Source organism: Lampetra fluviatilis, chromosome 6 (genome assembly GCF_964198595.1).
Source record: "Lampetra fluviatilis chromosome 6, kcLamFluv1.1, whole genome shotgun sequence".
Classification (NCBI taxonomy): domain Eukaryota; kingdom Metazoa; phylum Chordata; class Hyperoartia; order Petromyzontiformes; family Petromyzontidae; genus Lampetra; species Lampetra fluviatilis.
The window spans coordinates 12,717,002-12,728,439 of NC_136280.1; the positions used below are offsets into that span (position 1 = coordinate 12,717,002).

Sequence of the window (11,438 nt, forward strand, 5' to 3'; positions counted from 1 at the left end):
TGTTATTGGCCGTGAGTGGGAATTAAACTCGGGTCGCTGGGTTGGTAGCGACACGCGCTAACCTCTGCACTACCACTCCCCACATTTTTGCACAGAGACACACTCCCAACACACACATGCATACATACTAGGAATATGTTACTGATTTTTGGATCAACCTGAAAAAGGGTACCGATATTCAATATTTCGTAACGATGCGGAAAATATTTTTTGTTTGGATTGTCATTGCTTAATTTTCACATTGCGTACAAACAAAATCACACAAAAAATACTATTTTTATTTTACCAAGTAAGGCCCACTGAGCTATATAGCTATTTTTTCAGAAGCTAACTGACCACAAATGATAGCTCAACAAAGTGGCTTATCATGTGGAAACGTATAGCAGCCAAATACTCTAAATGCTTGTTTCTAAATGTGGAGGGAAAAACCGGAGGAACCAGAGAAATATGCAAACTCCAATTATACAGGCATCAGGGTCTGGCTCGAACCCCCCACAACCTCCGTCATACCAGGCGAGGTAGTTATCTTTTACATGGAGTCAATTCACCACCTCCTCCAACGCAAATGTCAGATGACTAACAGCTGCAGTGACAACGGTGCCGACTTTTTAGTGTGACATATTAGTGACATGCCCTTGTGTTTGTTTTTGTTGAAGAGGTTTCCAAAGCTCCAAACAACAGTTGGCTGGACTCCTTTGCAACGTGAGTTGATTGTATTTGTCCTTTTTTCATCATTATTCTTACACGTCACACTCATCTGAATGTTATTTGTTGGCACAACCATTCACTGGAATTAACATTTGAATTCATATGATTCGTGTAAACTGGCTTTAAATATAATCCTGCAATGCGAATTAAGGTCCTGCTGCATTGACATGATGTTCCCATGAGATACAAATATTGACCCATTTAATTTCTCTTGTTTTTAGAGATATTTTTTTAGTTATATATTTGTTTTACAGTTGAGAATGCTATCGTAGTTTGGCTCTAAATTATGAACGTTTCTTCTGCCTTAATCATCAAATGGCATTTAAGCATCTGGGAATTATCGGGCAAGAGTTTATCCAACAGAAATTCAACAATGTCATAATTTGAAAAAGAAAAAAATTACTCCTTGCAGGTCAAAAAAAAGTTAGTGCTAATCCATTTCTATTTAAAATCTTTGGGAAGTCCATCTAAAATGGTATTATTTTTCTTGAAAGTTGTGGGCACAATGATACAGATCTCTCGCGAACCCAATCACTAGACAAGCAATGATTCACACCCCCAGCAATGAAATGAATTATTCCTATTCAGGGTCACAATTTGACAATTTTTTCAAATTATAAAAAAATATTTGTTTTAATGATTTAATTTAAAAAAATGTAAGACATTACACTTAAATTGGACCAGATGTCTTGCACCTGACCATCTCATTAAAAATTCAATCGGATATGCACAGTGATGGAATATGAACACAGCCAACATTTTACCCTGTGACAATTTGGAGCCGAGATGGTCCTTCTAAAATTGCACCCATGGCCTCAAAAATACAACTGTGTCGACCTGCATTTTCATTATACTTGACCATGAGCATTCTAATACTAACTCATTTTGAGCCGATCTTTCCAGAAACGTATTCCTGACAAAAATGTTAAAATAATTTTATAAAAGTAAAAAAAAATCGTTCCCATAATTTCGAAAGAATGAGACCTGTGATAACAAAGTGTAACTTTTCCTAAGGGTGGATCGCTCTGAATGGGTTTCTGATAATATGGTCTCCTACACATATTTCGCAAAATGAGTGGGCAGGAAATATAATAACTGCACATATATTCATACATAATCTTACCTTGTGATGGAGAGAGGTAGCAAAAATTACCAAGCTTCTGCTGAAGTCTTTGATATGTTATTAAATAACTGTAAACGTTTCAAAGGTGTTCGTGAACTCCTTCAGAATAATTATTTTTTCTAATTATGCAATTTCTTCGACGGTAAAGATCATGGCTTTTAATATTGTCCGCCCATGTTATATTGAACCCACTTCATCAATGCTACCTGAACGTTTATTTTTTCACGAGTGATGACAATTTTGACTTTAAAATGTTTGTTTAACCACCCAATTTCCGTATGTAAATAACTTGACCTTAAGTAACCCATATCCCCTAATTAAGCAGAGTTGACTGCATCAAGATCGTTAGCCATTTATGTTTTGTAATAATTGCTGTGTAGAGCTGCATTACGCAACACAAATCCAGAGGTGTTAAGCATTGATGACTTTCAATGGGTTTTAGTCACCGTCCACTTACACATGACATATGCAGTAAACAGTCTTAGATAATGTAAGTCAAGATATATAACCTCTATTAGATAAGGCCAAGCTTTGTCAAATAGCGTCCTACCCAAGTGCCTAGGTAACCCAGTAGCGTCCGGCACTGAACCAGCACCGCCATGGAACTGGGTTAAAACCCTGGGGCTGGTTATTGGTCTCTGAGGGGGGCTTATGCATGCATGTTGGAGCAATGTGCCATGGTTTCTTTGGTTCAAGCCATGGGACTGAGTGTCGCTTAAGGCTCTGATGCCTCTTTCAGAGCACTGAGCTAGCAATTCTGAGAAAGCCTGCTACAGCTCTTGGTAATTAAATAAATAACAGTTATTGCACAGTGAGCTTGATGTCAACCCAGTTATCATTGAGTGCACAGACATTTTATATTATCCAATGGAACTGCTGCACCATATTTTACAACTCATGCACTCATACTGGTAAAAACCTCTACAGGGCAGATGACAGAAAGTGATTGAGACAGCGTGGGGTAAATCTGCTGTTTCCCAATCTCCAGCGTGTCTGACCTCTCAGTAGGGAATTTTCATATTTGAGTGAAGGTTCAGAATGGAATTGCACTTTACTTCAAAGCTCCTGAAAAAAGGCTGTGTGTATCACATTCATCAATATATAAATATGCTTTTGTCTCTCTTTCCTTCCCCCTTACTGGCAGTCCCTTCTCCAACCCGCCTTCAAAAATCTCTGACAAAACGTCGACACCAATCAAGCCAGCGATACCCAAAAAGCCGGACAACATTTTTTTGTCCGGACTCTCGGACCCGGCTCCTGGTCACGGACCCCCATCCAGGTCCACCCCTCAAAAACTAACAATGCCGGCGTCGAGTCACCACCTGAAACCGAGACCCGCGCAGCAACCTGCCGCCCCGCATGCCGACGAGCTGGCAAACTTGAGCCCTGGCCCTGCCGTGGCGAACCGTCGAAACTTTTTCGAGACACTCGAGCGGAAAAAGCATCAAGGCGATGCGAAGGCAGGCACCCCCGCTTCATCGGGGTTCCCGGCGGCCTCTTCGACGTTGCCGCGGGGCTTCTCAAAGAAACCCGAGACGTCCACATTCATGTTTCCGAAGGTGGCGTCGAGACCGCCGCGAGGGAGCGCTGCAGTCGACCGAACCGCCGACAGCGGCAGCGCCGCCACTCTGGATTCCCCGCGGGTGCCGGGCACCGAGGGCCAGGCCAGCCGCGACTCGTGCGACCACGACTCGGGCGTCCTTTCCCAGAGTGACGACTCGGCCTTCGGTAGCTTCGGCACGGGGACGGTGCAGGCACCGCACGACTTGGACTCGCCCTTCACCACGTCCAGCCCCCTGGCCGGTGGCGCCAAAAAACAGCAGAAGCAGCTGTTGACGAGGCCGCGTGGGCACGAGGCCTTGCCGGAGTGCGACGTAGGCGGGCGCGGGTGGTTCGAGGAGAGGGTTCTGGCTGTGCAGGCTCAGTTCGAGGCGAAGCAGATGGCCATGCAGGCGCTGACACTGCAGGTACGTGGGTGGAGATGGCTGGCTCCGTCGAGTGTCTACCGCACGCTTGGTGTGGCCAGGTGGCCAGCAACACAGGGATATGGGGTCTGGGCCGTACCATCCTTCATAAGTGGTCACTAAAAGCACTTACCCCAGCAGTCTAGGTAAGCTAATAAAGGTGATCTCTGTCTTCTGTGCGTGTTTGCTCACACACAGGTGAGCGAGCTGTGCGCTCGGAGAGAAGCTCGGCAGCAGAAACGCAAAAGGGCGACGCGGCCGCAGCCCCAGGGAGGGGAAGCAGTGCATTGTGGGAGCTCTGCTGAGGAGGATGGCAGAGATGATTGTGGCAATAACAACGGCGATGAGGATGATGATGCACAAGGTGGGTGTAACATGTGTAGCACGGGCAGAGTGAAGCTGTTAAAACAGATGTAAAATATAACGCTGCAAGAACATGTTCCACTGTACAGTGTTACACGAACACTGTTTTACACTGACACTGCGGGATTACATTGTGGGCAGCAGATGGCAGTGCAACAAAAAGTATTGTATTCTACATCTATGCTCTCACATCTACACTCTCTGATAATATATGCATTGTCCTTGAAACTGATTTGAATGCCTTTTGCTGTCCTCTGGTCTAACACCGTTTGAGACGAGGCTAAAAAGAAAGCTGTCTCTGGTGTGGACCAATCGGTTTCAAGGACAATGCAAATATTATCAGAGTGTGTGTTTTTGTTTGCATTCTGACCACAAGCATTGTGGTTAATGCAGACATGATTCCTTGTAAAAGGTTTACGTTTGGCGTTTTAACATCTTAACACCCGTTTTGTTGCCAGAAAAAAAGGGAAAAACCTATTATCATATTTTGGTACTGGCAAAGGAGATCCCATGATGTGAATAGTTTTGTTCATAGTTTACTTGGTACACACTCACATCAAAGATCACAGCACTGCTAGTGACTCTCAAGTTGCTTTGTATACAGAACAATGAATGCGACCTGTGCAACTTGCTCGCTGGCTTTTCTGCGCAGGGGATAGTGACAGCGAGGAAATCACCCGCCTTGTGGAGACGTTGCTGGACCTGCAACGTGACATGAAGCATCTCTCGCTGGAGCAGGAAAACCTGATTAGAAACGGACCCAAGGAGGTGGACACATTTCGCCCAACCACCCCAGTCAACCCCAAGAAGCAGTTATCGTCCACGCTTCCTCGGGCCAAATCGTCAGACAACTTACTGGGACGCGGCGAAGCGCGGTTTGTCCAGCCCTCTCCAAAGACCCCGAGCTTCGAGGGCCGAGAACACCACCCCCTGCCGGCAAGGCACGTGGTCCAGAAGCCACCGACGTCCGGCACCTACAACTCGATGACCCTGCCGTCGAAAAAGTCGCGCGCAAGAGACGCCAACCGCAACCGCAGTCCGGAGCGCGACCACAATTTAAACGTGCGCCTCGGTGGAGATGGGGACTCGGCCTCGACCGTCCGCATCACTCGCCGCCATCAGCTGCTGAGCCCCCGGCCGTTCGCGAGCAGCGTGCAGACACCGCACCTCCGTCGGTTTTACGCCGGCGTGGACGCCACGTCCCCCACGGCCGGCGCCGGCCTCAACGGCAATGACGGCAAGGGGGGGGGGCTCTCAAACGGTAACGAGGAATGGACGCCCATGGTCGCCAGTCCCAAGCCACGAGTTGGGACCGCGGCCGCGAAGATTCGGTCGGCGAAGGCGGACGGCAGAGGTGGCGGCGACGTGAAGAGGGGGGACGGTACGAGCGGAGGCGGGCTCAGTAAACGCAACTCAAAGTCGACTCCGGACCTGAGCGGTGAACACTCGAACTCGAGGCAGCAGCAGCTGCAGCCGCGACCAGGAACGCCGCACAATGCAGGCGGGAGCACGCCGAGGTGGGCAAGAGAGTTCTGCTCTGTGTGTTTGTGTTTGGTTGGCGTTCCGATTGATGTGTGTGTTATTTTTGTATTCATCGGTATCGGCGCCTGCTTAGGTTTCAAGGCTGTGTAATTCACAAATGTGGTATTGCATCCTTCAATGCGTGCATATTTTTATTCTTAGGTTTTTTCGGTAAAGTCACGTAGGTAAAAAATTAATAAAAGTAAAATAAAATAAAAATCACGACGTTTCGGAGGCAACACAAGCTTCCGTCTTCAGGTGGAACCGTCATAGCCACGACAGCTGTATCAAGTAAATGAGTGCATATTTATCGGACTATCTATTAGTACAGTGCACTTGAGGCCCTGGTTCAATTCCTGGCTCTTTACCAGTGGCAATTGGTATGTAAAATGAGTGCTTGGTGTGGACAACCATGACCATCAATTTTGGAGAGTTAGACCGGACAGACGTGTGTAGTACTGGCACAATTTCCTTTGTGTCGTGTGCTGGCCTGGATAAGTAGTAGATTTTAGCATCTTTTGTCTGTAAATGGGGAAAATTTGTATTTATTACCTGTATTCGTGCATGTTTTGATGTGCGTGTCATAGACGGAGAGACGGGAGGGACACTCCAGAACCCTTGTTGTCTAAAAGGAGAACACCAGGGAGAGGAGTTGACCAGTCGCGCACTACGGGTATATAGTGCACACACATGCAGAGTCACTAACACAGGCAGGCTGTGGATAGCAACGTACACGCTTATGGCCATTTAAATACGCACAAACACAACACACACACACGTTCGCACAAGGATTCCCACCAGCTGTTCCATTCTCGCACACTAGCACGGGACCGGCATGCAGCGTTCGTGACGGCAACGTTAAGTATTTGATACCACTGGACGGGGCACGAGAAGCTGGTCCAGGCGGCTTGCGCGACTGACTTTTTCTTTTCAAAACCGATTTGAAAAGTTGCACATTTGGCAGACATATCCGTGCCAGCATGTGGTCGTCAAAGTGCACCTAGCCTGGCACAAGCGCCGTGGCGACGTCGTCACCTCTTAGTGGCAAACGACGGCTGTTTTTGTGTTGTTGGTTGTGTTTGTGCGTGCTCACTTGACTGTTGAGTTAGCGCACTGCCTCCTGAGCTACATTACTGGTTGTACAATACACCAGCGGCAATTAGCATCAGACTTTGGCTTGAGCCACCACTAGGTGATGTAAATGTTTTGCCGATTTTCGTGAATCCGTTACTGGATGACGGCCCCTTCTGCTCATGTGGGTAATGGGGGAGGTTTTGACAATATTCAGCCATGCTGTGTCAGTTCAGTTTGGTTAGGTGGGGAGTGTAGACATTGGAGCATAGAAGTACGCAACAACTGTCGATTTACGCGAGGTAAACCTTGCCTAAATTAATACAAGGTGTGTTCACAATTTAATACTGAGAATACATGCGGTGGCCCAACGACCACAGACTTAATAGGTGCTCGTGAACAGAAAATCCAGATTTTCTATAGGCTAAACTCTCAGTGGGTCGTCTTTTGCTCATTGCAAATATGCATGCACTCTGCTGAGCTCTAAAGGTGCCCCCTACAAAACTGCTTCAAGGCATAGCTTTGCATGCGCGCGTTGGTTTGTTTGACCTTTGGTGTGCATGAGTACAGCCCTTGTGTTCGTGCTGTGCTGAATGAGTACCTCCCCGTGCCGTGGGGGTTACTTGGCCAAGCCGCTAGTCAGTGCGGGTTGGAGAGAAGGTGGTTATGAGAGATGTGTGAGCATAGAAGTACAGTACTATAATGGATTTTGTTATACCGCCTTCTGCTGCCCACCACACACCCCCAATAATAATCTCATCATACATGATCGTCACCCATAAAAGCAGTGTGAAGGGTCCACCCTGCTTGGCTTCCTGGGTGTGATGGGATCAGGGCACCTTTCAGGTGATTTGGTCACAGGCTGACATAGTATGTATAGATTCATATTCTTGGTTCTTTCGGTAAAGTCACGTGGAAGGGAAACAATAAAATAATAGTAAATATAAAACAATAAAATCCTCACGACGTTTCGACTGCAACACAAGCAATCATCATCAGGTGTGAAATCCACAGCAAGAAAATTTGAATAAAGTGGCGGTTTTTTCTTAACGTCAGCACCACGGACAGCGATTTTGGCAGTTGTCCAGATGGACGAGTCCATTTATGTTCAGAAAAGAGGAGGGGGAGAGGAAGAGAATGGAATGCGGTCTGAAAGTCACCGTAAGCGTGAACACAATCAATTAAGACCCGAAATGGTTGATCAAATCCTTCCAAAGATTATTAACTTACACAAACAATATGAATGCGTGTGTGTGCATGGGTTGTGTGTGTGTGTGTGGCCTTAATAGCCTGGCACAAGTGCCGTGGTGACATCACTGCCACTTGATGGCAAATGGGGGTTGTTGTTTTGTTTGTGTGCACATTTAACATGCTCAACAGGGACCGCTATAAGCAAGCTGCAGTCTACTTCGTGCGCATCGCTGGCATCGCTGCCTGCCCACAGTGCTGGGCGTGGATCTGCTGCTCGCAAGAGGTAAAAACATATATTCTGAACAGCGGGGATTCCCGATATAAACTCACACCTCGGTTTTCATGACATCGCCACTTTATAATTGGGCAATCAAAATGCCTGCCTGGCTGACAGCTGACCTGCCGCGCATTATTATTTTCCCCCTCTCCATGTAATGGTGCTTCACTTGCATTTTTTGTGCCGATGGTGAACTGTCAGGTGTGGACTGTTAATATTCCTCGTGGTGCGTTACACCAGGGCGATATCTTCTAGCAATTTAGAGCAATTTGATTCAGCCAAATGTGAAGTCTGTCTAGGGTTTGAAAGAAAAAAAAAACTAATTTCGTGTCATTTGAATCAATGTCATTCTGGTCAAATTCCCAAAATATTATTATTTCTGCATTCAAACGCTGTCGGCAGACTTCTTGTAGATAAAAACACTCGTATTCTATTAATCAATTTCTTATATGCCTAAGAGGTTTCATATTACTGGAATCAATTGCGAGCTATTTTAATTTATTTAAAACAATTCTGAATGATTTAAGAGTGTGCAATGCTGGTTAATAATGGCTGTGGGATAAGTGTGCTGTGCCCAGTAGTGTGCTTATTCTTGTGTGAACTCCTCCGTTCAGCCCCCGGTTTTTTTAATCTCTCAAACACAAACCAAGGAGGAGAGCCTTCGTAATGTGTGATGGTCAAAAGGTCATGGTCAGTTCTGTTGAGGCCTTCACATCGTGCTCTTGCTTCCTCGCTAGTGATTAGGCCCTCGACATTCAATACGCCACATGCAGACTGATGAAGGTGAATTCAGTATTTTACTTCTCATCAATAGGGACCCTGTTTTCAGGTTAAATATGAATAAACTCACCATTGGAACCTCATTTGCCAGAAGAAAAAATATGATAATTGTTTTTTTACCCTTTTATCTGGCAACAAAACTGACACCTTTTTTTAGATAATCAGAGTTGTGTTTTTTGTTTGCATTATGACTGCAGGTATTGTGGTCTATGCAAACATGACTCCTTGTAAAAAAGGTGTCAGTTTTGTTTCCAGATAAAAGGGTAAAAAAACAATTATCATATTTTTTCTTCTGGCAAATGAGGTTCCAATGGTGGAAATGCTTACCCCGAGCTCTCATACTCTGATGGTGCATTGTCTTTGAGTTGTGCGCCTTTTGGCGTCATCTGGTCCAACACCATGTGAGACTAGGCTCTAAGGAAAGCTGTCTCCAGTGTGGACCAATCAACTTCAAGGACAGTGCATACATTATCAGAGTTATGTTTTTTGTTTGCATTATGACTGCAGGTATTGTGGTCTATGCAAACATGACTCCTTGTAAAAAAAGGTGTCAGTTTTGTTGCCAGATAAAAAGGTAAAAAAACAATTATCATGAATAAACTCCTTTAAAAAAGTTTTTTTTTTTAAACAACGTTTTTTTGAACAACTTCGTTAAACTCCACCGTCGAGAAGTACGTCAATGATGCGGCGCCTGCTCCCACATAAACGCTTACTTGAATTCATTAATTCCGTAACTCGTTCACACAGAGCAGGCGCGCCTGAGACACGTGCCGCCTGCTTCTTGGGCGAGGCGATTCCAGAGTTTAGGGACCGCGGCGTTTTTCACCTACACAAATATAAATATAAATAATAAGGCATCCATACGAAATGTGAATTGCTTTAAAGTAGCAAATTAATTGATTAATCGATACAGGCATACATTGTCACCGGATCTGAGTGCGTGTGCAACATTATTAATTGATTGGACAACACGAAGTAGACTGAATTTTGATTACAAGATTTGACCACGACAAACATCGGAGTGGTTCGGGTATGCATTTTGTGAGCTCCAGCACAACCTTTGTATGTTCCCTTTAATAGGTATTTTCTAATTGCACTTGCTCCCCACATACACGTGTATATATATATATATAGCACACGTGGGAAGCAGTGAAGAAGTGGATAGTATACTGTACTATGAGCCCATCGACCTAACTTAGATTTCCGACTATGGTTAATATCAGTGGCGAGTGATATCAGTATCGATCGTGGGCTTCCTCTCAGTCCAGTCAGCCTTAAATCAGTACCTGGTGCCGGTGTGTAAACATCACAAAGGCAGATTCGGTCAGTCATGGTGCTCACCACACAACTCTCTTGTCTGTGGTTCCAGTCTTAATAGGTGCTTGCCAACACCAAAAAAAAATTACGAAGTATTTACTGTGTAAATGAAACTGCATCTCAAACAGCTGTACAGAAACATCTGTACAGACATGTATTGTATAGATGCATGTGCTCACACCCACGCGTGCATGTGTGTGTGCGCGTGTGTGTGCTTGTGTGTGTGTGTGCTTGTGTGTGTGTGCTTGTGTGTCTGTAGGTGTGGGTCGATGGAGGTGTTGGATGGGGAGGGAGTATCAAGCGAGGAGAGGGACTGGGACAGTCAATCAACTGGCTCTTCCACATACACAGGTATGAGCATTTATCATATGATGGATGACGTACAACGCAGTGCCTTACACTGGGATGGTGGTGGGTGGTGTGGCTGCGTGGGTGGCTGAGGAGGTCGCTGGGTTGGGATGGGTGTGGGTCGATGACAAGGATCTCGGTGATTGTGAAAATGGTAACGTTGCCGTTGGTGTCGGCGGTGATGTGTTGCAGGCCCCCGGCTGTTTGTGGAGCCGAGCAGTAAAACGAACCGCTCGCTGGTGCAGAATGCGGTGTCGCACTGCTGCCTGGCTGGCAAGGTGAACGAGAATCAAAAACTGAAGGTGCTACAGGTCAGTTGGTCACTCAAATAAGCGCCTCTGTCTCGCCCGTCAGTAGCTTGGTCGGTGAATTTTTCTGTCGTGCATGTCTTGGCCCCATAACCCTATCTGCCTCTGCGTTTGGGTATAAATATCTACTTCGTGCTACCCGAGAATGCCATGATATGAACTCCTAACAAGAAAGCTCTTGGAAATGGTGAGGAGGTGGGGGGACAGGCCCCAGGACACACTTTACTCTCAGCATACCCTGAATGACAGCTGATCCTAGCAGGAGAATGGGTGGATGTGGGCCTCAAGTTCCTTTTTATCTTTATTTTGCTCATTATCTTCGTCATACCCCCCCCCCACACACAGTCCCCACTCCCCACCTTCGTTAGAAAATGAAAACTTTAACAAAAGCCCCCCTTTAGGAAGGAAAGACTTACCCAGAGGGCTTAATCCCGAGACAAGCAAGCTTTGCTCGTACGTTCATGTGC

The 11,438-nt window shown here is 46.0% G+C and overlaps 1 protein-coding gene and 1 long non-coding RNA gene across 2 annotated transcripts in view; one reads left to right on the forward strand and one right to left on the reverse strand.

Annotated features, from left to right (window-relative positions):
• LOC144933154 (calmodulin-regulated spectrin-associated protein 1-B-like) overlaps window positions 1-11,438 on the forward strand; it is a 61,687-nt gene that overhangs the window by 41,258 nt on the left and 8,991 nt on the right. The window contains exons 10-17 of the mRNA XM_078857753.1: window positions 657-702; window positions 2,976-3,798; window positions 3,994-4,159; window positions 4,811-5,675; window positions 6,267-6,352; window positions 8,131-8,224; window positions 10,575-10,666; window positions 10,856-10,974. Of these exons, the coding sequence (XP_078713879.1) occupies window positions 657-702; window positions 2,976-3,798; window positions 3,994-4,159; window positions 4,811-5,675; window positions 6,267-6,352; window positions 8,131-8,224; window positions 10,575-10,666; window positions 10,856-10,974 (2,291 nt within the window). The remainder of the gene's footprint in view (window positions 1-656; window positions 703-2,975; window positions 3,799-3,993; window positions 4,160-4,810; window positions 5,676-6,266; window positions 6,353-8,130; window positions 8,225-10,574; window positions 10,667-10,855; window positions 10,975-11,438) is intronic.
• The window catches only part of LOC144933155 (uncharacterized), a 32,641-nt gene continuing 30,884 nt past the window's right edge, over window positions 9,682-11,438 (reverse strand). Inside the window, exon 3 of the long non-coding RNA XR_013636987.1 lies at window positions 9,682-9,824. This is a non-coding gene — a long non-coding RNA (uncharacterized LOC144933155). The remainder of the gene's footprint in view (window positions 9,825-11,438) is intronic.